The following is a 27,563-nucleotide window of genomic DNA, read 5'->3' as shown; positions in this document are numbered from 1 at the left end:
AGAAAATAGTCCTGTTGATGAAGAGGTTGTGTGATACAGTGGTAAGAATGCTGGACTTAGAGCACCTAAGTTCACTTCTTGGCTCCTCCACTTGGCCACAGTTTTTGAGACAACTCATTTTCTATTCATCTTGTTGCAACATACTCTGATGTGTAATATTATGTAATTTTAAAATCCTTTATTAAAATAACTGTGTTTCTTTTTAGATTCCTCCTGAAGACACAGCTTCAACCCGAGATTCATTTACTGTTCAGGAGCTCAAACCTTTTACAGACTATGTGTTTTCAATTCGTTGTATGAACAAAGATGGTAGGGGATTCTGGAGTAATTGGAGTGCAGAAGCAAGTGGAATCACATATGAAGCTAGTAAGTAAAAGTCTTTCACACTTATCTACTTGAATTCTTAGTGTAAATTATCAGCTTCAGTTTTTAAATGGTGAATTTAGGATGTTTCATAAAAGTCCCACTTTGTATTTGTGGTTCTAGGACCTGGAAGAAAATGACATTTGTCATTTTCCACATACCTTCCCAAAAAGATATTGTGCTATAGAGATAGAGCAATTTCAGCTGAGTCTACAGAACAAATAAAAGAAAAGCACAGCGAGGATTTAAAATCCTTGTGAATTAATACATGAGAACTGGAATTCTTAAAACTGTCATTCAGCATACTTCCACACTCCCAAAGAAGAAACATTATCTGGCTTATAAGTCTGTGCCTGGGTCTCATTATAGGATTCTCTACTGGTCCAGCCAGCCTTGGGCCCGCCTCTCAGGTATGCTGCAAGCAGTAGACATTTGAGTAGTAACCTGAGATGGGGGAGAAAGTAACCTAAAAAGATACTGCCCTCAGTGAGGGACTCCTAAGGCTGCAGAAACTCACCTGGAATATAATTCCTTTGCTTTCCTTGTCTTCCCTACCTTCCCTACCCAGTTGAAAGTAACAGATGCTAATTCTGCCTTCTGAGAAGAAAAGGAAGAGAACTTGATAGATAGGTAGGAAGAAAATCACCAGAGAACAGAATTGCAGAGACTAAGAGAGGAAAAAATAGCCAAGAAGAGATAACTCTCAGCAAGGTCTGGGGAGCTCCAGAAGCAGAGCCAAAATGGGAGTAAAGCCGGGAAGGTGTTCATATGCCATATGAAACCAATCCTCTGAACAGTGTCTGATGGAATGAAACCATTCTCCACCTGAAGACAGACTGGAAAAACTTCTAGAAAGGTTAGCCTCATTATTAGGGTGAAAAAGGTGTTCAGCCCAGCTCAGACAGAGTTTGGGAAACCGGTGAGAGGGTCTTAATCACAGCAAATCAGCACCAAAGACCCTTAGTCCTGGCTCAATAATAGAGCAGACCAGCGGGGCAGCCTCTAGCCTCAGTACAGAAAACAAATTGCCAATCTGGAAAACCAGACTCTCAGACTGGAGAGAGCAGGTTAGGGCTATTCCCTGCTATGAGCAAGACACCAAATGCAAGGGGGCCCTGTGCTCAAAGCAAAGATTCAGAGCTGTACAGCTCTTGGGACAGCATCCCCTGTGCCCCAGAAGCAGAACTCAACCTTAAAAGTCAAAAAATAGGGAAAAAAAAAAAAGAAAATGAGCAAGAAACAAAAAGAACCTTATCCATAAAAAAGTTACTATGGAGACAGGGAAGTCCAAACCACCAACTCGGATAAAGACAAAATGCCCACAGGGTAAATCTCAAAGAGTGATATGAATTGGTTTCAAGCCCAAAGAGGCTTCTTAGAAGCACTCTTAAAGAATTTTAAAAGGCAGATAAGAGAGGTAGAAGAAAAATTGGTAAACAAAACCACATATGCAAGACAGAGTCAACAATTTAGAAAAGGAAGGACAAAAATTGACTGAAGAAAACAATTCCATAAAAAAATACAGTTGGATAAATGCAAAAAATACACTGAAGAAAACAATACCTTGAAAAGTAGAATTAATCAAATGAGAAAAGAAATACAAAGGTTAACTGAAAAATATATATTAAAAACTAGAACCGAGCAAATGATAGCTAATGAACTATGAGACATCAAAAATCAAAAGAAAAAAATGAAAAAAATAGAAGAAAATATAAAATGCCTCATTGGAAAAATAGCCGACCTGTTAAATGGATCCAGGAGAGACAAGTTAAAAATTATTGGTCTACCTGAAGGCCATGACAAAAAAGAGCCTGGATAGTATTTTTCAAGAGAGCAATAAGAAAAACTGCCCTGACATACTAGAACCAAAGGTAAAATAATCATTAAAAGAATATAATTTCTCCTTCCAAAAAAGAAATCCCACAAGGAAAACCCCAAGAAACATTGTTGCAAAACTTCAGAACTATAATCTTAAGGAAAAAAATGCTGCAAGATGCCAGGAAAAAAAACAATGCAAGTGTCAAGGAGCCACAGTCAGGATTACCCAGAATCTGGTAGCTTCTTTAATAAAGGATTAGAGAGCTTGTAATACCATATTCCATAAGGCAAAGGACCTGGGATTACAACCAAGAATCAACTACCCTGCAACACTGAGCATTATCTTTCAGGGGAAGAGATGGATCTTGAATGAAGTAGGAGAACTTTCAAACATTCCTATGAAAGGACCAGAACTAAATGAAAATTTGATCTACAAAGACAGGACTCATAAAAATGTTAACAGGAAAGAAAAAAACAAACAAACATTATTTTAAGGTTAAACTGTTTATATCCCTAGATGGGAAAATGATACTTCTAACTCTTGAGGACTATATCTTTTATTAGGATAGTTAAAAGGAGCATAGAGAGAGAGTATGGGCATAAATTGACTCTGATGTGATGATATTAAAGAAAAAGATGGTTGTAGGAAAAAAGGATTATACTGAGAAAAGAGGAAAGGGGAGTATAAAATGGAATAAATTAGATCACATAAAGAGGGACAAAAGACCTTTACGCCAGAGGGGAAGAAGGAAGGGAATGAGCATTGTCTGAAGCTTAATTGCATCAGTTTTTAATCTCAAAGAGGGAAATAATATTCACTCATTTGGGCATAGAAATTTATCTTACACTATAGGGAAGTAGGAGGAGAAAGAGAAAAGAAAAGGGAGAAGCTGGATAGAAGGGAGAGAAAGAAGTAAGAGAAGAGAGGAGGAGTGATAGAAGGAGGGCAAATTGGAGGCGGGGTTAGAAACAAAACATTCATAAGGAGGAACAGGGTAGAGAGAAAAAAGAGTGTATAGAGGAGAGAAAATAGGATGGAGGGAAATATACAAACTGGTAATCATAACTGATTGTGAATGGGGTGAACTCTCCCATAAAATGGAAGCAGATAGCAGAGTAGATTGAAAACCAATATTTTACAGTATGTGGTTTACAAGAAACATTTGAAACAGAGAAATGCATATAAAAGGTTGGAGCAGAATTTATTATGTTTCAGCTGAAGCAAAAAAAAAAGCAGGGGTAGCAATTCTGATCTCACACAAAGCAAAAGTAAAAAGGATATCTAATTAAAAGATAATAAGGAAATAAACTGCATCTTTTGCATCTTTGCAAATTGCCTTTGCATTTGCAAAGGCAATGAAGTGGTACCAAGTGGTACATACCAATTGGTGCATGATCCAAATTCTTAGAGAAGAAATTAAGTTAGTTATAGGAAGAAATAAATAATAAAACTATACCAAGGAGGAACCTCAACCTCCCCTTTTCAGAATTATATAAATCTAACCACAAAATAAATAAGAAGATTAGGGAGATTAATAGATTCTTAGAAAACTTAGATATATAGATCTCTGGAGAAAACTGAATAGGGATACAAAGGAATATACCTTTTTCTCAGCAATATATGGCACTTACACAAAAATTGACCACAGATTCAGGGCATAAAAACTTCACAATCAAATGCAGAATGGCAGAAGTAATAAATGCTTCTTTTTCAGATCACACTGTAATAAAAATTACATTCAAGGGTTAGGAAAAGATAAACTAAAAATCAATTGGAAATTAATTTAATTCTAAAGAATGAGTGATCAAACATCAAATCATAGAAACAATTTCATTCAAGAGAATGATGATAATGAGACAGCATAGCAAAACCTATGGGATGCAGCTAAAGCAAGTTCTTAAGGAAAATTTTATATCTCTAAATAATTACATTAATAAAATAAAAAAGGAGATCAATAAATTAGATATGCAACTAAAAAAAGCTAGAAAAAATTTAAAACCCTCAATTAAATGCCAAATTAGAAATTCTTAAAATAAAAGGAGAGATTAATAAAATAGGGAAAAAAGTACTAAACTAATTAATAAAACTAAGAGTTTGTTTTATTAAAAAAAAATAAACCTTTGGTTAATTTGATTAGAAAAAGAAAAGGGGGAAAAACACAAGTTAGGATTAAAAAATGAAAAATGACCACCAACAAAGAAGAAATTAAAGCAATAATTTGGAGCTATTTTGCCTAACTATATGCTCAAGTACAAGGAAATTTTCCTTAAATGATAAACAGCATCTTATCTGAAAATATCAGCAAGCATTATTTGTAATGGGGAAAAGCTAGATTACCAGTAAGATAAGGAGTAAAACTAAAATGCCCACTATCACCACTATTGGTGATTCAATATTGTACTAGAAATGTTGGCTTTAACTATGAAAAAAAAAAGAAGAAGAAATTAGAGTAGGAAATGAGGAAATAAAACTATGCCTCTTTGCAGATGATATGATGGTATAATTAGAGAGTCCTAGCAAATCCTCCAAAAACCTGCATGAAACAATTAACAGTTTTAGCAAAGTTGCAGGATATAAAATAAATCCACAGGAATCATCAACATTTGTATATGTTACTAATGAAGCCCAGCAGAAAGAGAAAAAAAGAGAAATTCCATAAATGTAGACAGTTCAAGATATTTTGATATCTACCTGGCAAGACAAACCTAGGGACTATGTGAACATAATTACAAAACACTTATTACACAACTAAAGACAGATTTTAACAATTGGGAAAATATCAGTTGCTTATGGGTTGACTAAGCTAATATATTAAAAATGGCAATTCTGTCAAAATTAGTCTATTGATTCAGTGCTATACCAATCAAATTGCCAAAAAATATTTATAGAGTTAAAAGACAATAATTCATCTGAAAGAACAAAAGATCAAGAATATCAAGGGAATTAATTTAAAAAAAAATACGAAGGACAGTGGCCTAGTGGTACCAGATCTAAAACTCTTATAAACTAGTAGTCAACAAAACAGTTTGTCACTGACTAAAAAACAGAGTGGTGGGTCAGTGGAATAAGTTAGCTACACGTGACAACAGTAGTCAGTGATTAGAGTAATCTACTGTTTGATAAACCCCAAAACTCCAGCTACAGGGATAAGAACTCACTGACAAAAATTTCTGGGAAAACTGGAAAATAATATATCAGAAAGGTGGTATAGACCTATATCTCATACCCCATATTAAAATAAGGTCAAAGTGACTAGATGATTTAGGCATAAAAGGTAATACTATAAGCAGATTAGGAAAACAATGGGTAGTTACCTATCAGATCTTTGGAGATCTGAGGAATTTTAGCCAAAGAAGAACTAGAAAACATGAAATATTAAATGGATTACTTTACATTAATTACATTAAATTTTAAAAATTTTATACAAACAAAACCAATGCAATCAAGATTAGAAGGGAAGTTGGGAAAAAAATTTTACAGCCACTGTTTCTGATAAAGACCTCATTTCTAAATGATGTAAAAAACAATCAAATTTATAAGAATATAAGTCATTCCCCAATTGATAAAGGATTAAAGGATATGAACAGACAATTTTCAAATGAAAAAATTAAAGCTATCTATAATTATATGAAAAAATGTTCTAAATCACCATTGATTAGAAAAATGCAATTTAAAATGACTCTGAAGTATCACCTCATACCTTCCAGGTTGACTAAGATGACAGGAAAAGATAATGATAAATATTGGAGGGGATGTGGGAAAACTAGTGCATTGCTGTTAGGGTTGTAAAGCGATCCAACCATTCTGGAGAGTAATTTGGAACTATGCTCAAAGGGCCTTTAAAGCTGTGATCCAGCAGTGCCACTACTGGGTCTTTATCCCAAGAAAATCATAAAGGAGGGTGTAGCAGCCCTTTTTGTGGTGGCAAAGAATTGAAAAATGAGTAAATGTCCATGAATTGGGAAATGACTGAATAAATTATGGTATAGAAAGTAATGGAATATTATTGTTCTAAAAAATGAAGAATAGGCTTATTTGAGAAAAGCCTGGAAAATTCACATGAATGGATGCTGAGCGAAACAAGCAGAATCAGGAAAATTTTTACATAGTAAAACCCAGATTGTGGGATGATCAACTATGACTTGGTTCTCAACGGTTTAGTGATGCAAGACAGTCCCAAAAAACTTTGGAAGGAAAACATCATTTGCATCCAGAAAGAGAACCATGGTGACTGAATATAAATCAACACATGCTATATTCACTTTTTTTCTTTTTCTTTTCTTTTTTTTTTTTTTTTTAATCATGGTCTGTCCCTTTTGTTCTTATTTTCCTTTTGCAACAACTTTTTTATTTAGTTTTATTTATTTATTTTAATTTACAACATAATTCATAATATGGAAAAAAAACCGAATGTACATGTGTAATCCAACATCCAAAAATGTTGTTTTTTATATATATATAATTGGGGAAAATAAAAATTAAAAAAGAAAACAAAACTGTATTTGGTGTTCCAGAACAATCAAGAAGGATTAGGACTGAGAAAAAACCATCAGATTTGCAACTAAGCAATCATGGGGTAACTTTGAATAGAGGGAATTGTTATTTGAGTGTTGACAATGGAAGCCAGATTGCAGTGAGCTTAGAAAGAGTGAGAATAGAGAAAGTAAAAGCCCCAAATGTTTAAAAGAACAGCTTCACATGATAACTTGCAGGGATGGTAGGACCAATGAGTGTTTCTTCTTGCTCTTGCTTTTTTGCCTTCTAACCAACCATTTTCTTGTTTGTTTCTCCACTGGAGATACAAGTTATCATTGCCACTGAATTGCTAAAATTAGTAGTTTATTTTCACTTTTAAAAATAGAGTAATGCAAACTATTTTTAGTCATATGAAAAGGTACTCCAAATCATTATCAATCAGGAAATGCAAATTAAGACAACTCTGAGATACCACTACATATCTCTCAGATTGGCTAAGATGACAGGAAAAGATAATGATGAATGTTGGAGGGAATGTGGGAAAACTGGGACACTGATACATTGTTGGTGGAACTGTGAACGAAGCCAGCTATTCTGGAGAGCGATGTGGAACTATGCTCAAAAAGTTACCAAACTGTACATACCCTTTGATCCAGCAGTGTTTCTACTGGGCTTATATCCCAAAAAGATCTTAAAGGAGGGAAAGGAATACACATGTGCAAAAATGTTTGTGGCAGCCCTTTTTGTAGTGGCTAGAAACTGGAAACTGAGTGGATGCCCATCAGTTGGAGAAGAGCTGAGTAAATTATGGTATATGAATGTTATGGAATATTATTGTTCTATAAAAAATGACCAAGAGGATGATTTCAGAGACATCTGGTAGGACTTCCATGAACTGATACTAAGTGAAACAAGCAGAAACAGGAGATCATTATACATGGCAACAACAAGATTATACGCTGATCAGTTCTGATGGATGTGGCTCTCTTCAACGATGAATTGATTCAGACAAGTTCCAATTGTTCAGTAATGAAGAAAGCCATCTACACCCAGAAAGAGGACTGTGAGAACTGAGTGTGGACCACAACATAGCATTTTCACCCTTTCTGTTGTTGTTTGCTTGCAATTTTGTTTTCCTTCTCAGGTTTTTTTTTTTTCTTTCTTGATCCAATTTTTCTTGTGCAGCAAGATAACTGTATGAATATGTATACATATGTTGGATTTAACACATATTTTAACATGTAATGGAATATCTGCCATCTAGGGGAAGAAGTGGGGGGAAGGAGGGGAAAATTTGGAACTGAAGGTTTTGCAAGGGTCAGTGTTGAAAAATTACCCATGCAATATGTTTTGTAAATAAAATGCTATAATTAAAAAAAAATAGGATAATATCTAAAATATAAGCAGATTAACTATTACTGAGGAATTAGTGAGGAAAATGGAAAGTAAACTGCTCAAATATAGCTTTGAAACACTTAATACAATATGCCAAAGTAGATTCAAAATGGATGGAAATTTAACCTGATTGCTGAAGTACCTTAGAAAATTTTAGGAGAACCAGATCAAATAAATTTTAATAACTATGGCTAGGGAATGAATTCTTTACCAAATAATGGATAGAGATGATTATAAAAATAAACTGTTTTGATGGCATGAAATTAAAAAGATTTTTCATGAACAAAATTAATACAATCAGTATAAGAAAAAACTGGAAAAAAATCTTTGTATTATTGAATATGTCTCTAATAATGGCCTATTATTCAAAATATAGTCAGCTAGAAGAACTACATAAGAAAAAGTCATTCCTCAATAAATAGACCAAAGTATATGAACAAGTAGTTCTCAATATTTGAGAATATTTGTAAATTATCCACAAATGTAAATGTTCCAGATCACTAAAAATAAGGAGGTTTTGTCTCATAACCATCAAATTTGGCAAATTTGACAGAATATGAAGAGATAGTTATTTTTCATAATTCCTCTAGTTGCCTATTGTACTGTTTGGTAGAGCTATCACTTGGTCCAGTCATTCTAGAAAGAAAAAAAAAAAAAGTGGTTACGACCATAACTCTATGAAGCAATGATGAAAAAGGCCCCAAATACAACCAATATATTTATAACTGTACTTTTTGTAGTCGGGAAGAATTGAAAATAAAATACATGCTTCTTGGTTAGGGAATAGCTAAGCACAAATGTGATTTAAAAATCATCATGTGCTTTTTGATCTTCTCCATAATACTTGTTCCCACCATCATTATCATCGCAGCAACCAAAGTAGTTAACTCTGGTATAATCATTACCTGGTCCTTACCTATGTTTCTTTGACCAGGCATTCATTCTGGATTTGAAGAAATAGACTCTTCTACATGCCCCTGAAATGTCCCCATGCAAATATTGTTTAACTTGCCATTTTACTGTATTTGTTTTCTATTCAGTTATGCTAACCCACTCTTTTAGTACATATATTTAAAGTAATATGTGCTTCCTATAGCTACTAATTTTTCCTTTCGTGTCATATGAAAACTTTAACTGCATCTTCAGAACAAACACTACTGATTTCTCTTACAACATCCATCTTCTACTGCTACTTTTGATAATGCTATTTGATGTCCTTTTTAATTTGGCTGTTCAGCTAATTTAAACTGAAATAGATCTTTTATTGTGCTTTTATATTCTAACTTGTATTATAGTAATTATATACACACTTTATTATTTCTGACCCCAGTGTAATGAATCCCCTTCTACCTATACTAGATATCTTGAAGGTTTATTTCATGCCATCCTGTTCTTCAAGAAACAACTCAGGTGCCTCCATTTAAGCCTTCCCTGAGCTCCCCACATGAAAATGATCTTTTCTTCCTCAAGTTTCTCATTGTTTCATATCACTCAGAACATAATTATTTCTGTGCCTGTCTCCTTCATCTCTCTTTAGATTGTAAGCACTTTGAGATTAAGATCTGTTCAGAGACAGAGATAGATATACCTATATCTATAGATACAGATATAATTCTATATCTACATCTATATATCTTTACTTATTTAGTGCCTAGTAGTGTCCCCAGCTGGATCCAAGCTCTTCACCAGGGCAGAGATTTTGTCTTATTTTTTATGTTTCCCCACAGCATTATATTTGGTCAAATGATCTGGGATTAAAGAGTTGATTGGGTAATAAAGTGGCAGTTGCAACTATAGATTGTTATTTTATAAGCTTGGTAGCTTTAAAATCTCAATTCTGTGGGATTTAGGAGGACTTGTACATTTAATGATGTCATTTTTTAAAACAAGAAACAATTTTACTTTGATTCATTTATTTTTCTTATTCTATAATTATGCTTTATTTATTGAATAAAAATAACTATACTCATTTATATTTGTTTAATTTTTACTTTTATCATTATATTTAAAGGTGACATGAAAATAAATAGGGCAAGGGATGAAGTTAACAAAGAATTTGTTGACTTTTTTAACTTTAGCAGCTTTACAATTTTTTACATATCAAGATGTGGAGAAGTTGTAATTTGTTGAGCAGTGATCTTCTGATATAACAAAGCATAAAGTTGTGCTTTAGGATTTGTTTCTAGCCCCACATTTTTACTCAAGATCCCAGATCTCTGTTCATCTAAAAGCATTGAGGTGTCTCTCTATGTCTTTTTGCTCAGGGAGAAGATTTGGGATTGGAGAGTGTTACCATTATATGGATTGAAATAGGCACGACTGTAGTGATAGAATAGAGCAAAAAAGATTCTAGATTAAATTTATTCTTTAAAAAAGACTTCTCTCCCCCCCCCCCGCCTCCCCCCCTCTCTTTTTAGAACCAACAAATGCACCAAGTTTCTGGTATACGATTGATCCTTCTCAAGATCATGGATATAGACAAGTACACCTAAAATGGAAGGTAAAAGATCCTCTTTGATTATTTTGTTTCATGTATAATGTTTATATTGGACATTTTAGAAGCTTGGTAATTTTAAAACCTTTTTAGCCTTTTGGTTGACCGTGAATCACTTTTAAGTATCTGAGGTAGGGTTTGAACCCAAGTTCTACATTCTATCCACTGTATTGTGCTGCTTAGAACTTGTAACAGTTCTGACAAATAATCATGCAGCTTCTTCAAGACCTCCAGCAATGTAAACATCCATCCAAGCAATACAGTCCAATCTTAAACTGCTCTTTTTGAAGGAGATTTTTCCTGATATTTGGTCAAAACCTGCTTTTTTAACTTATGTATACAACTTCTGGATTCTCAGGCCAAATGAACCAAGTGTAATCCCTCTTTTATATGATATCCATTCAAAGAAATAGGAGTAAAGAACTTTCTTAAGTCTTTTCCTCCTGAGGTCAAATACTCTCAGTTCCCAGTGTTATTGGTTTATAGATAGAGAGAGCTTGTCTTCTTGGCCTTGTCAGAGTTAATAGTGCTAGAGAGCTTTCTGTTTCCTTTGGTCCTGTTGTGTGTGTGTGTGTGTATGTAATATAAACATGTTGATTTTAGTATGGTGGATAGAATGCTAAACTTGAAATCAGGAAGTTCAAACCCTGCCTCATATTATTACCTGTGTGACACTGGGTTAGTGATTTTACCTCTCTCAGCTCCACTTTTATCATCTGTGAAATTGGGAATAAAAGTACCTACTTTACAAGGGTGCCATAAAGACCAGATGACAAAATATATGTAAAGTGCTTTGCAAATCCTAGAGCACCATGAAAATAGATCATTGTTTCTGTTTTAAAACAGTTATGATCAGTGCTTGAAAGACTTAATGTTTAAAGTATATTTTATTTCCCTGCCACAGTGCCCACCATTTTAGCTTATCTTTGCTTCTGCCTTTTGCTTGCATGCTAGGCCTTTATAATTCTGCCCAAGTATCTTATGCTGGGTAATGTGACATAATGAAGCAAAGACTGTATTAGGTATCAGAAGAAATAGATTTAAGTTCTGTATCTTCCATTTGCTAAGATTGTAACTGTAAAGAAATTACTTGACTACTCTGAGTCTCAGCTTCCTCATCTACAAAATGAGGATTATTATGTCTGCTTTATTTAACTAACAAATTAGATATTAAGATCATATGAGATAATGTGTGTGATATCACTCTATGTATTCCACCCTGTGTGCTAAGGGAAGATGTAACAGTAAAGCATCTAGACACTTACAATTATAGAATAAGTGAATAGTAGAAACAGTGCAAGTGAAGAAAAATTTTAATTCTGTCTACACTTCATGAAGTAAACTGCAGGTACTTTCTTTACAGACTTTGCCTCCATTTGAAGCCAATGGAAGAATCTTAGATTATGAAGTCACTCTAAAGAGAGGGAAAACATCACATTTATCAAGATATGTTAATGATACAAAATTGACTCTGAATGTCACAAATGATTCTTATGTCATAAGTCTGAAAGCCCGTAATATAGTCGGAAGCTCTGAACCAACTAATTTAACTATTCCTGGCCGTGACTTTAAAGGTTTGTATCTCTGTAAGAGCATAGACACTGTGTTGATAAGCGTATCATTTTTAAAGATTGCTTTACTTTTTTTAGATACCAACATGTATGGATCATTAATGACTAAATAATTCGGCCCCAGTTTTATAAAAACTAAAGCTTTTCTTTTCAGGTATCTGATTAAAGTATTTTAATAGTTAAGCAGATCTCAAAATCAAATTAATGCCAAAGCATTTCTTTCTTATGATTTGTGTTAAACAATTAGGTAGCACAGTAAGTAACATGTTTGGCCTGGAGTCAGGAAGACCCGAGTTCAAATGTGCCCTCAGGCACTGACTAGCAGTGTGCACCTGGGCAAGACACTTAACCCGATTTTGCTTCAGTTTCCTCATTTGTAAAATGAGCTGGAAATGGAAGTGGCAAACCACTCCGGTCTCTTTTCCAAGTAACTCCACATGGGGTCAGAAAGAGTAAGACACACCTAAAACAACTGAACAACAAAAAGGTGTATATTAAAGGACATTTTGGAATCCTTCTCCTCTTGACTTTTGTACTTGTTGATTTCAGTGATAGTAGTACACAAAAATTTGGCCAGTATGGCTGCTTGAAACATTGCTGCATACCAAAGTTTACTTATGGGGTGGTAATTGTTCATCAAAATAAATTTTCTATCAACTTCCCACTAAGCCAGAGATTGTACTCAGAGATTCTTACATATCTAGTCCATAGGCTAGTCAAGAATTAGGCCTTTTCCCCTGTTTTCAGTAATAACTCTAAAGCCATCTTTTCAGTGTCAGAAGTAGCTTTGCTGCTGCTTCCGTTTCATAATATGGGATAGCCACCCTAAAGGTCCTAAGACATACTGTACCTAATCACACAGATAACCCTTCAGTTTTCTAGCCATATTTTTTTTTAAATATCCATTATTAAGATAATAGCCTATTTTGGAACTGTTTTAAATAATAAAATGGGTCATATAAATCCTTCACTTTGCTGCTTATGCTCTTACATTTTTTTTAACACTATTCTTCTTCCTTGGAGATTTTTATAAGTTTTATTTCAGAGAGAAATGAATAATTTTGTACGATTGCAAGTTAAGGATAATTTGTTGTTAATACAAATAAAATAAAGCAAAATTACAAGTTTTTGGATAACAAGAAATAAAGTTTCATCATGCATAAAATAGATTTCCATTTTACTGATGGAAACATTTACTATAGTGATATAAAAATGAAAATTGCAAAAAGAATGAATGGCTTAGTTATGTGAAATCTTCTAAAAATCTAAAAAATCAAATTCTTTGAATGTGTTCCTTTTTTTAGCAGCTCACCCTGTAACAAATCTTAAAGCGTTTCCTAAAGATGAGAAACTTTGGGTAGCATGGACTCCTCCAAATGAATCTGTAAATAAATATATACTAGAGTGGTGTGTATTTTCTGACAGTTTGCCGTGTACTCCTGATTGGCAGCAAGAGGACAGTAATGTGAAACTAACCTACTTACAAGGTAACCCAGGCTAAAAAGACGTATTATTTTTTTCTTTTTTTAACGTTAAATCCTTTTTCATATGCTGAGGCCAGGTTGTTCTGTTACATAACCTTGTGTGTTTCATAAGCAAAGTATCAGCCCAGATGTTCTGCTGTTCAGTTTTTTGAGGATTTGGCCTTCTTGAGATGGTTGAAGGGAAGAAAATAACTGAATTATATAACTCTCAAGAACAAATCTAGTAGATTAGGTAGTGCCTTTCATCACCATTATATTACTGATTGTTATCAGGTGTAGTGTGCTTGCAGGATTGGATTGATCAATTAATAATTAAAGTTTAATATAATTAATTAAATTCATTCAGACACAAGGTAGGGAGATGGGGGAAAAGGTATGGGTGTGTGCATCAGTATACATGGAGGAAGGGAAGGGAATATCTCATTATTAGAAAAACTTTGATACACCTAGTCTAGAAATTAACCCAGAATAAGGAGTTGGAAAACTAATTTTAGTCCGACATTCCCCACTCATTGGTTGTAGACTTCAAGCAAGTCACTGTGCCTAAGCATCCTCATTTGTAATATGATATCACCTGCCATTTCTTGGAATTAAATAATTTTGGAAACCAGGAGGAATTTTATATAATTATCTAATTTTAAAACCCCTTTTAAATATCAAAAAGTCTAGTAATTATGCTATCAATATTTGTTAATTGAGAAAATGCATAACAAGGTACTTTAAAATTAGTATTTTAAATGAATTTTAATTCTATACATCAAAATATCTTTATACTTTTTTAAAAAGAATAATCTATGTGTAATCTATTCAGTCTGCAGAGAACTGATCAAACTGAGGCCTAGAGAAAGGAAATGATTTTCCCAACATCACACAACTAGTTAATGACAGAGCCAGAGTTAAATGTAACTTTCTTGAAACATCCAACAAATAGAAAAGCATCTTGAAAAGATTAAAGACAGTATGTAAAAATAAAATAACACAGAACTTCAAATGTATGTACATTTGGTGATTCTTAGTAGCTATTTTCAGAAAACAAAAATTATTCCGCTTAAATTGACTTTTTAATTAAGTACAACAGTACTTCCAGAACACATCAATGACCCCAAAAGAAAGTAAAAAACTATCTCTTGGTAGAAAACTGTTTAATATGGCCTTGTTAGAATGGCATTGAAAACTTGTGTTTTCCTATTTTAATAGATTTAGAGCTAGAAGAGATCTCAGCAGTCATGTTGCCTAACCCCCTCCCCCCATTTTATAGATGAGAAAGAATAGTAGATGTAATTGTCAAATTAAGAAATTTTATATTTTATGCTAAAATGGCCATTAAATTTCTGTAAAACAATTTGCTGTTGCCAATCTTTTCTTCTACATAGATCAATAATTATGTTAAACATGAGATTTTTAAATTAAATGGTTTTTTAGACATTTTTATTTCAAGATCTTAATGCTTCCCAAAAATTTTCCCTAGGCAGTTAGATGGTGCAGTAGATAGAGCACCACCAACCTTGGAGTCAGAAGGACCTGAGTTCAAATCCAACCTCAGACATTTAAAACTTACTATCTGTGTGACTCTGAGTAAGTCATTTTAACCTCAGTTGCCTCAGGAAAAAAAATTACACTGATATCTAATTTTTTTCCCAGAGAGCTAACTATGTAAGAGAATAAAGTGTCTTAATCTGTTCCCTGAGGTAATAACAGAGGATAGGAATGCCTTTTCTCTGCCACCTTACTTTTCAGGAACCTCATTTGGTTACATGCTAAGGTAGCATGAAACCATCAGACTAAGACAGCAAAATTTGGGGCCAATTTTTAGATATTTTTTAGTATAGTTTGGTAAATACAAACTTTTAGTTAAAATCAAAAATAACATTAAATTAGTTTAAGTTTTGTATTTCATTAAATTGGTAGGCAGAAATAAACTTTCAGATTCGTAGCCAATTTTGATAAGGCTTTTCAATTCATTGTGAATTATGAAGAAAGTGATAGAATAATTTTTTAAAGGCTGATAAATGAGCATAAAGTACATGATTCATTACTCATAAAATACTTCATAACCCAGTATCAGAATTAATTGAATTCTTTCATTGTAGAAAATAGTGTTTAATTTGTCATTCTTATTTTAGGAAATTTAACGGAGAGCAAATGTTATTTGATAACGGTTATCCCAGTGTATAATAATGGCCCAGGAAGCCCCCAGTCTGTAAAGGCATATCTTAAACAAGCTCGTAAGTTCAAAGTCTGAATATTTTAAAGAATGATTTTGTAATATTTTGTCACTTATAAATGATGACATTTTCACCAATTTCTTATAAAAAGGGTATTTGCCAGATACTAATAGCTTTTTAATTAAGCAAAGGAATATTTTCTGTGGCAGGGCCTTCTACAGGACCTGTGGTTCGAATAAAGAAAGTGGGGAAAAATGAAGCTGTCTTAGTATGGGATCACCTTCCTATCGATAACCAGAATGGATTCATCAGAAACTATACCATATTTTACAAAACTAGCAATGGAAATGTAACAGGTAAAGAAACTAAAAGCATCAACTGTAAAGATAGAATTGTCTAACTTTTTAAGATGTTAATATAGATATCTATTTAGTATGGAAGCAGAGTAACTGACCTTCTCATGTAAAATGTGCTTTGTGATCATTTTCATGGTCCTAGTAAGGAAAACAAACATTTTTCAGCAATAAAAAGAATAAGATTGTGAAAATTATTCTTATGATAAAAATCTTTTGATTTGGTATTAGATTAGGTGAGGAAAATAGGTTTTGTGGCTAAGCATCTTTATTTATTTCTTCCAGCTGTGCATCTGAACTCATCCCACACAGAATATACACTTTCTCCCTTGATTAGTGACACATTGTACGTGGTGCGAATGGCAGCATATACAGATGAAGGGGGCAGGGATGGTCCAGAAGTCAATTTTACTACTCCAAAATTTGGTAAGAGATAATGAATTGATACTTTGAAAAAAAAAAAAAGATAAAAATGAACTTCCTGGGGATAGCTAGATATTGCAGTAAATAGAGTACTGGCCCTGGAGTCAATAGGACCTTAGTTCAAATGCGGTCTCAGATATTTGACACTTATTAGCTGTGTGACCTTGAGAAAATCATTAGCATGACTGCCTTGCCCCCCTCCCCCCCCAAAAAAAAGATTTCCTGCTTATTGCTGAAAGTGTCTAAATATATATAGAAATTAGATGTTCGTAGTTTTTAATTGTATTTAATTGTAGGGGGAAAAATTTTAAATTAAGTTACAATTTCTTTTTAGCCAATCAAATCTATACAGTACCCTGGAAGAGGTAATTGCAAAATTGTATCATCCTACACCTCTGTACTAGAATGGATATACATTTTTTAAATTTGTTTCTTTTCACAAGCAAAATCATAGCCAATGTGTAATTTTTACATTAGCCTCCACTTAGGCCCTTCTGTGATTTCTTATTATGAAGGATCCTAGGTTCTTGAGGACTATGCCAATGGAGCACTAAAACTTGTATTGATCATTATGTATTACCCCGAGAGCAACCTAGCTCATTTAGGAGAGGTACAGCATCAGCAGGTTGGCTTCTAGCTGATTTTTATTTGTTCCATAATTTTTGGTCTGCCTGGGTGTGGAAAAATTTTAGATTGTGTCAATGGAGAGATAAGGGTTCTGGTTTGGAGCCTCTAATGACATATTAGAGTATTATTTATTGCAGTAATATTTTTGGAGAAAACTTTTCTAGATTTGCTTCACTACAAATAGTGAATACATAGATATTTTTTACTTGAAAGAGTATATATAAAATAACCCAAGTGACACATAAAATAAGCACTTATACAATAAATTTATTTTGCATTTTCAAAAACTTTTGATAAAGAAAGATGAACATCCATTATCAGATGGGAAAATTAATTCCTAAAAATAGGAATGGATTAGATGGGTTCTTGTTCTAGTTCCTATTGATGCTTAGCAACTCACTTAAAATCTCTGAGCCCATTTCCCTGTCTGTAAAACAATATATGATGGATTTATTAGAAGGATTAAATAAAATGTAAAGCACTTTATTAACTATCATGTTATAGAAATGTGCATTAACATTACACTGTGGAATATATAGTATAAGAGAGTTGCATGGGTCACAGCTGGCATTTGTAACTTTTTTTTTTTTTTTTTTTGCAACACAGGCTTCCAGATTATTCCGATGACTCTATTCAGTTAAAGTAGAAAACAGTGTTTTTATTATACCATTTTCTAATTGGACTAAAGATTTTTTTTTTTTTTTTTTTTGCTTTTAAACCTGACTACTGAATTTCACTGTTTGAAGGAATTTCAGAATGCATCTAGTTCATTTTATGCCTAAAAAAGAATCCTCTTTACAACATATCCTCCAGCCTTTGCTTAAGGCTTTAGTGTTTACTTAAACACTTCCAATGAGAAGAGAATCTCACTATCAACCAAATATTTATTGAATATAATAACCACATGCCAGTATTCTGTTATGCTATAGTAACAAGTACAGTGAACAAAATAATTTCAACTCGTCTTTAACTCTTTTGATCAGTCTTTTGATATGTCTTTTGATCAAAGTCTTGAACTATTTTCACCAACATATTTTTCACTGTCAGGATCTTTGTGAGATTTCTGCATTTTCTTTTCTTCTACAACAAACTGCCTGGCAGTGTTGTTCAATTAGCCTAGAGCCTCCTTGGGGTCAGAGCCTATTTTCTGCCCCCTTTTGCCTCTCCATGGGGCCTGGGCACCATTCAAGGACGTTTGTGGAAGAGGTACATATCTAGGTATGCAAACACACCCACACACCTACTTTCTCCTTTTCAGTATTACATTTCTCTTAACTTTTTTTTTTCTTAGCTCAAGGAGAAATTGAAGCCATAGTTGTGCCAGTTTGCTTAGCGTTCTTGTTGACCACCCTTCTGGGAGTATTGCTCTGTTTTAACAAATTAGATCTGTAAGTATCGTTGTTGTTCTTTTTGTTCTTCTACTTAAAATTGTTAACTTGTTTAGAATTAATCAATACAGAAATAGTTTTCTTAATCTGTCAAAGTCTTCTCTAAACTAGGTACATTTAGTAGTATAACAAAACTTGTTTTTTAAAGTGTAATTCTTTATATTTTTGCTTCAAACGAATAGTATTTAAAATTTCAAAAACAGAAGTCTGAAAATCCTTGATAAGTGAGCCATAATTTTTAAAAAATTGTTTCATACTGCTAGTATGTTTAATGAAAAGGTAAATAAACTATTTTTTAAATCCATTACCACTTTGTGGATTGTGAAGTTTTTTTTTAATTGTTAATTGCCTAGTAGAAGGAATTTTAGTACTTAGGAGTGACATATTAGTTTTTATGCCTACTTGTGCCATCAGTTGTCTTCTTATGGGTAAATTAAGTCTTTTAAGTTTTTTTTTAATAATATTTCCATACTTGTTGCAGAAGAATTGGGAATTTTTGTTTACTACTTGTTAAATATTCCTGCTTTGGAAATATTAAATGTTTTAAAAATTAATATGTGTTTCTTTAAATATGTTGTTTTCCTCCCTTTTCTAGGATTAAAAAACACATTTGGCCTAATGTTCCAGATCCTTCAAAGAGTCACATTGCTCAGTGGTCCCCTCACACACCAACTAGGGTAAGACACAAACTGGGTTTTATAGGAACAGCACACATTCACAAAGACTAAACCTCAAAGAAACTGGGTTGATTTTAAGAGAAACTTGACTAAACAAAAGCAAAAAGTTTGGTAAAAATTGAAAAAATTCTCACAGACTTCAGGTTGATATTACCATCATAGCATATTTTATTATTATTTTGCTAAGCAAGAGAAATACTATTTTCTAATAGCTACAACAATTTGAAGGGCTTATTAGGGGGTTATTTTTTTTTAGTAGTAAATCTCCATTGTATTGATAACTAACTTATTTTTGTAATAAACTTTTCTTGAATAAATTTTCTAGTCATTCCTAATTACCCTGATAGCCTTTAACAGAGTAAAAGATATTTATGTATATATGCATACATGTGTCTCCATTTGTACATATTCCACGGTATGTACCCAAGGATTTCCATCCAAACAAATTGTTATATACAGATTTCTTTGTTTTTAATCTAGATAAAATCTTGCAATCATTTCCTAATATTTATAGAATCTAATTTGTAGGGTTGTTGGTTCATGCAATACAACTGCAACTGCAAGTGATAGAGAAAGAAAGACTTGGACAACTTTTATGTTCTTACCCAATTCCATATACATTTATTAAGCCCTCACTATTTTTAAAGTACTATATGTTAGGTTCTGGAGATATGGACACATTAACAGAATAGTCCCTACCTTCAGGGAGCTTAAACTGATTCATTCTCTTGAACCAGAGTGAATTCACTATCTATAGGCTAATCTAGATTACTATACATTTAGTGAAATTTCTATCTATCTGATAAAAGCTGGAAATTTTTCAGAGAAACTCATGAATTTGAGAATTGAACCTACTTTCACAAATTTTTAAAGGATACAAGTTTTATTATTTGCTCCTGAAAAAATAGCATGAATGTACACCATTGAAAAATAGACTGTTTTCTCTCTTTCTCAGCATAATTTACATCCCAAAGATCAGATGTACCCAGAAGGCAGTTTCACTGACACTGATGTCAGTGTTGTGGAAATAGAAGCAAATGAAAAAAAGCCTCTTCCAGAAGACCTGAAGTCATTGGATCTCTTCAAAAAGGAGAAAATCACTACTGAGGGACACAGTAGTGGTATTGGAGGTTCTTCATGCATGTCATCTTCTAGGCCAAGCATTTCTAGTAATGATGAAAGCGAATCTGGACAAAACACTTCAAGCACCGTGCAGTATTCTACTGTGGTACATAGTGGCTACAGGCACCAGCTTCCATCAGTTCAGGTCTTCTCAAGGTCTGAGTCTACCCAGCCTTTACTGGACTCAGAGGAGCGACCAGAAGACCTCCAGATAGTAGAGAATGGAGGAAGTGGTGATGGCGCATCACCCAGGCAGCAGTATTTCAAACAAAACTGTAATCAAGATGAAATTGGTCCAGATTTATCACATTTTGAAAGATCAAAGCAAGTTTCTTCAGTGAATGAGGAAGATTTTGTTAGGCTTAAACAGCAACAGATGTCAGATCAGAAATCGCAGTCCTTTACATCTGAACAAGTGAAAGATTTTGAAGTTGTTTCTGCAGCAGATCGTTTTGGTGCAAGTACCGAGGCACAAATTCAAAGGTTTGAAACAATTGGGTTAGAGGCAGCAACTGAGGAAGGAATGCCTAAAAGCTATTTGCCTCAGACTGTAAGACAAGGGGGCTACGTGCCTCAGTGAGGGGAGACTTTTCTCTTAAGACTCTTAAACAGTGACTATTTTTGTGCAAAATAAAGCTAAATATACTTTTATCTGTGATTTCAGACAAAAACATTACTTAGAGAAGATGGTTATTTGCCCTCCTGGACTATATACTTTTACTTAAATGGGCTATTTCTCTTCCAGAATAACTGGGATTCTACTTCGAGCACTACATGAACTGTTTTGCATCCTGTCTGAATAGTTAAATTTGTGCTGCTTCAGGATGTTTGCATTTTAAAAAGAAAAAACTTATCTATAATTCTTTAAGGAAACTTCATTTCTATTTTGTTTTTGAAAAGACAGAGGGCATTTAAGCAGTCAGCATAGCTGTACTGACTCAGAAATTACTGGCTTTTTAAAGATGGTCAGTTATTCTATGAATGATAAAAGTAAGATAATTGAGCTTAGGAAGACTTTTTTTTTTTTTTTAATGAAGAATCCTCTTTGGTTTTCATGTTTTTGTTTGTAAAATAATGAACAAGGTACTATAAATAATAAGAATGATTTCCACAGAACTCAAACTGTTGATCCTCCGTCTTAGCAAATTAAAAAACTTAGATATTTGCTAATTTGTATACCGAACATAATCTTCACTTCATACAGTGGCTGGGTGTTCTACTACTACTACTACAGTCATGAGCTTCATTTAGGCAAATTCATTTATGTCAAGTGTTTATTGGAAAGATCAAATGCTGCAAACTGCTTTAGGCATTTTTTTTATCTATCATTTGTAGTTTGCGGATGTTTAAATCTGTAACATTTCTTTGTTGGTGTATTTTGAAATTATAGACCATTAGGCTTTAGAAAATGATGTTAGAGAAGCACTTTATCTGAACTTTTAGTTTAAAATTTTTGTCATTTAATATATTTTGTGTTTTTTCTTTTTAGTTATATGTAGGCAGCATTGAAAAATTACTGGGTTTTTTTTTTTTTTTAGCACTTGACTCATTTGATGCTAGTTATCACTATTCACCACGTGAAAAACATAAAAGCCTCTAAATACCGATTTTCCTAGAATTGCAACCATTGTTGTCATCAGAATTATATTTACTTAATTACTGAAGAGAGTGTTTTTAACAAGATACTGCAGATTAGTCCAGAGGTAGAATGGGAAATAAGCATACCCAGCCTCATTAATTCTGTCTTATGGTTAAGGACTTGTTTTGAAACCTTTTTTAATTTGCTATCTTTCAGGAGCCTAGGTTCATACTGCTGGCTTAATCTTATGGTTTACATGTTCATTTGTATCACCCTCTAACCATTCTCTACCAGCCATATTTTAACAAGGTATTAGGCCAAACAGATCAGATAAATATTTGTTAGAGCTCGAAATGAGAAAAAGCTCACTAGTAACAAACAAAATAAGACTCTTGCTATCCAAGGAAGGGATAAGCAGCTGTTTTTTTCATCAGATTTGAGTTGCAGAAATTAGACAGACTTTCAGATATGGCTCTGCCTAGAGGTTACTAGTCTTTATTATGACTAGTGTTTATTTCAAGATGAAATAAAATTCTATTTTCATTATCTTAATTGTTCACACTAGATGTTCCATGTGAGTGTGTTTTCTTTACATTTTAATGTTTTACACTCATCAAAGAAGCCATATGGCCTAGTGAACGTGGAACTGGCCTCAGAATCAAAAACATCTGAGTTCAAATCTCCCCTATGATACATTCTGTCTGTGAGACCCTGGGTCAGTCACTTACAATCTCTTCAAGGGTTTCCTTGGGCACTGAGAGGCCAAATTTTAAAAGAGATGCTTATGGGCTGCTTTAGCGGAGGATTTTCTTCCCTGGGGAACTTCATACAGTGATGAAATCACAGGCCCAATTCTCTAAAAATTTCCTTTTCAAAATAGTTTTACATTTATGGTCTCATTTAATAGACAATCCTAACTTTCTATGTAATAAGACATCCATTTTCTTTCCCGGACAAAAGATTATTAGAACATTAAATTAGAGACCTAGAAGAGAGTTCATTTCACATAAATAGAATCAACTAAGCCACCGGTTTTCACTTTGTGGTATCATGGTCCCTTATAGTTGTTTAGTGAAACCTATGGGACCCTTTCTCAAAATAATGTTTTTAAATGCACAAAATAAAATCAGTTATATTAAAATACAATTATTAAAATACTTTTTAAAAACAAGTTCACAAACTCTAAGGTAGGAACTATAGATCTATGCCAGCCTCCTCATTTTAGAAATTAAACGGTACTCTCATTTTGGGTACAGGCTCAAACCAGATCTCAAAAGTTCTGTAATACTATAAAATCTGAGATTCAAGTAACAATGACTTGTCTCAGATTAAAAAAAAATTTCAGTGGCGTCACTGCTTTAAAGTGGAATTTAAATATAGACCCTATAGAGTACCAAGTTATGACAAATACCATCTATCTAAATTGTATTTTCTTTTAAAATATCTCCCTTTATCTCTTACAACAGCAGTGTCATAAAATTCCCAAGAGTGGCCTGAACCAAATTAAAATGTAATTGGCAAATAAAATAAATAAAAATACAATAAAAATAGATATTATAAAACTAAGTCAATATGCAGTTCATTGGGATTCTTGTATACAGTTTAATGCCTCCAGTTTCTTTTTGAATACAACACCATTGTCTTTAGAGTGCTTCAAAATGCTTCTCTGGCTTTTATCACATTCTACCATTTGTATGTATTGGAATATATGTTAGGTGCCTTTCATCAGATTCTAAGATCTTTGAGAGTAGGCAAAAACTGTTGTCATTCTCTTATGTCCTTTGTATATGGCACAGTGCCTTTTAACAAGTAGGTGCCTAATAGATAATTATTGAAATGTTTTATTTTTAATCATAACATTGTTTTTTTTTCAAATCATACTTTTTATCAGATTTATGGAGTAGTTATGGAGTTTCTGTTAGTGATTGCCTTTTGGTAAAACAGACAATTCATTTGGAGAGAAAGTATTTTTCCCCCCTGTTTGGTTTAGTTTCTTAACAATGCCAGAGTAAAAGAATAGGTGCTGATTATTTCCTTTACTTTTGAATTTCATTTAATTTCTATTCCATAGTTTTATGTTTGAGCTTTTTTTTTTTCAAAATTTCTTTTAAACAGGTGAAACTCAAAGTTTTATGAAAACCATGTTTCTTCTAACTAGTTGGTAGTATAAAATAATGACTTCATAAATGGATCCTTACTTGTATAATTCATCTGAAATATAAGTGTACTGATCAAGTGAACTCTGATTTCATATATATATATATATATATCAGAATATAATCAATCTAGATGAGATGACTTACAAAAAACACTAGAAAAAATTAATGTAAATTCAGAATATAAAGAAATGTAGGGTACTGTGATAAAGATGATGCTGCCATGGAATTTCAGAGTAAGGAAAAAGTTTTCAGTAGGGTGTGTTAACACAGTAGTTATATCTTGAACTGGATTTTGAAAGAAGTGTAGGATTTCCCTTGAAAGGAACTAGCAGAGGATAACACTGCACAGAAGAGAAAAAAGAGGGAATATAGCCAGTATATATCAATGGCCTAACATTTATTTTCTGAGACTTTGTAGATAGACTGAAAGAAAATAGATTTACATAAATGTCATAGACTTGCACTACTATAACTGTCACCACTACTCTTTTAAGCAGCAGACCAAAGTGGTTTTCTTACAACTTATATTTCCTTCTTATGCTTATGATAATGGATAGAAAATGATCAAGAGAATTATCTACTTATTTTGATTATTCTTTGCAAAGCAAACCAGTTTCAATACTCTTAGTCCAAAATTGCATTATTTGGAACTGACAGAATTTTCCTCCACCATTTGCTTTAAAGTTATATAAAGTATAATTTCTTACCCTAACCTTTCTCCCCAACCTTACTGTCTCTTCCCCCTTTTTTCTTCTCCTCCCCCCAAAAAAAAATTCTACCCGTGAATTTTGGTGGGCAGAAAAGGTATGAAAACTTTTAACTAGTTTCTCATTCTAATAGTTAATTTCATTTAAATAAAGCATTCTTGCTTTCACATCTAACAACGCAGTTGGGAAGCATAATCTTAAAGTGCGAACAGGTACCTAACATTTGGTTTAAGCTATCTCATGGAAAGGGGGATGACTTGGATGACTAAACTTTGGTGTATAATAAATTTGGGGTGCTCTTTATCTAATCTTCCTCAAAAAGCTCAGGGAAAAATCTTACTTCAAAAGTAGAACTTAACATGGCTGATGTAGTTTTAATTTTTTTTTTTTTTTTTGTAGTTCTGTATTCTGAACTGATAGTCTGGTTCTTATCTTTCTAAGCAGAATATTCAAATTGAAATAGTGTGACTATTTTATGTATCACAGCATTTAAAGGCATTTAACATGAGGCATTGAGCATTAAGGCTTGCATGGAAATTTGTCATGTCTACATAGCATATGATCTTTGTCTTCATGGTACCAAAATAGTCAATAAAAATACTTTAAAAGTATTAATAATTAGTTATCCTAATTGAGGTTACTCAATTTAGATGACATAGGCACAGCCATAGTATGAAGCCTTTGACCTGAAATAGTATGTCTGTCCATCCTTTTTTTTCCCTTTCTCCTTCCCTTTCCTTCTTTGTAGTTCTTAGAAATGTAGTAGATTCAAGAGAGCATCTTGTGAGCAAGATGTACAATGAGGCACACAAGCGTGCACACACGTACAAGTTTATATATATATATATATATATATATATATATATATATATATATACACACATACATATATATCCATGTTTAATATATTAGAATATATCCAATTAGTCAAACTCTTTAAGACATGCTAGAATTTAGATAGAAACTTGGCTTTTTGTGCAGATTCATTTTCCTTACCAAATTTCCCGAGAACTTATAAAATTATGGACATCCAAAAGATAAAAATGCATTTGGGTATTAATATTTCACTTGGATTTTTTTTTCCAAAGAGGAGAAATGCCACAATCTTGTTTTTTAATGTTAAATTACTATCCTGGGAGATATTTAAAGAAGATACTTATCTTTGCACTTAATTTGAATATGTAAGTTAAATTTGACAAATCTGATTTGTTTACAGAAAAATGATTATATTTCTAAACAGCTACATGTATTATTGTCTGTAAATATTTGGGGTCACTTTATTCTAGATTAAAATAATGACACTATCTGGAAAATAACCCATTCATTGAGGAAGGTGAATTCAGTAGTTTGAGATATGTTTGCCCATTTATAGTTTTTTTTTTTAAAAATTGTAAATTACAACTAGTTCATTATTTTAGGAATATTATGTTTTAACTATTACTAGTTATTACTAGTGTCCAAGGTCTAGCTGTATTAGTGGGTAAAAGAGACCATGCTAAATATTAAGTCATTTTAAGAATAAAAGTTTTTTTTTTTTTAATTCTCATTAAAATGTTAAAAAAAATGTTTTTGTCTTTTTAAAATGATTAAACTAGGGTGCTGGAAGATGCCCAACATTTATGCCAAATAAGCTGAATTATGTATATTATAGAAAATTGGGAGTTAATATGACATGAAAAGTAGCAAAATCATTAATTGTGCATTTGTATGTTTTCATATTATTTGCTAGGACTTTATTAAAGATATTATAGAACTGATCTGAAAAAACTTGCTTCCTACAGAAAAGATAAAATTATGAAATTAAGACATATGTATATAAAAGTATAACAAGCTTTCATTAATCACAGTAGGTAGACTCTCATAGCAAGGGACCTCAAACTATGTCCCACAGGCCAGATGCGGCAGCTGAGGACGTTTATCCCCCTCACCTAGGGCTATGAAGTTTCTTTATTTAAAGGCCCACAAAACAAAGTTTTTGTTTTTACTATAGTCCGGCCCTCCAACAGTCTGAGGGACAGTGAATTGGCCCCCTATTTAAAAAGTTTGAGGACCTCTGTTTATAGTTTGGGCCGTGTTTGCTTTCTTAGCACATACACTAAAACTGGAATGATAACTAAACACTACTAGCATGCCTTCGTTGTGCAAACCCACATTCCATATCTCTTCATTTGTACTATTAAAATATGAAAAAAAAAAGTTTTGAACATTTGGATTAAATTGAGTTGAGTACAAATACTTACAACTTTTCCCTTCATTACTTCATCCACATGTGCATACACACAAACCAATCAAAATCACAACTGTAGAAAGAGAATTATATTGTAGAACTTCCAAAACTTGAACCAGTTGACCATTTGATATAATTAAGTCAAGAAGGAGTCCTACTCTATACCATTTCATGTTACATAATTTTACTTTCTCTGTATTGCTGTGCTTTCTCAATGATGTATCCTGTAAGTAGCAGGTTTTAAAACTCTCCATGTTTTGTTTTTAAAGTTGCCTGGATTGCTTCCCATTTCAATAAAGTATTTTATTCTATTGGGATGGGTCAAGTGTTTGAAAATCATTAATATGCTCTACAAAAGTATTCAAATGAATGGGGAGCAGTGGGGCAGACAGCAGGAAAAGAACTTACATAAAGTAGTCCTTAGAGAGCTATTGAAACAAAATTTATGACAGTTTAGGAAAACAAAGTGTTAACTGAAATGTAAGCACATGCACATGAGCTAGCATGCACAGAGATAAGTACAGAAGTACTTAT

General features: G+C 33.0%; 1 protein-coding gene across 3 annotated transcripts in view; it reads left to right on the top strand.

Annotated features, from left to right (window-relative positions):
* Positions 1 to 27,342, top strand: part of IL6ST (interleukin 6 signal transducer) — a 44,327-nt gene extending 16,985 nt beyond the window's left edge. For 2 of the 3 annotated variants that reach the window (XM_031965199.1, XM_031965209.1), the window contains exons 7-16: positions 207 to 366; positions 10,471 to 10,553; positions 11,911 to 12,121; positions 13,423 to 13,605; positions 15,726 to 15,827; positions 15,977 to 16,123; positions 16,406 to 16,546; positions 18,462 to 18,558; positions 19,154 to 19,235; positions 20,191 to 27,342. In XM_031965199.1, the coding sequence (XP_031821059.1) occupies positions 207 to 366; positions 10,471 to 10,553; positions 11,911 to 12,121; positions 13,423 to 13,605; positions 15,726 to 15,827; positions 15,977 to 16,123; positions 16,406 to 16,546; positions 18,462 to 18,558; positions 19,154 to 19,235; positions 20,191 to 20,937 (1,953 nt within the window). In that variant the 3' untranslated portion in view covers positions 20,938 to 27,342. The remainder of the gene's footprint in view (positions 1 to 206; positions 367 to 10,470; positions 10,554 to 11,910; positions 12,122 to 13,422; positions 13,606 to 15,725; positions 15,828 to 15,976; positions 16,124 to 16,405; positions 16,547 to 18,461; positions 18,559 to 19,153; positions 19,236 to 20,190) is intronic. The other variant, XM_031965216.1, reaches the window with a different exon arrangement.
* Positions 27,343 to 27,563: the final 221 nt, after the last annotated feature.

Source organism: Sarcophilus harrisii, chromosome 1 (assembly GCF_902635505.1).
Source record: "Sarcophilus harrisii chromosome 1, mSarHar1.11, whole genome shotgun sequence".
NCBI lineage: Eukaryota > Metazoa > Chordata > Mammalia > Dasyuromorphia > Dasyuridae > Sarcophilus > Sarcophilus harrisii.
This window is presented reverse-complemented; position numbering and strand designations above follow the sequence as displayed.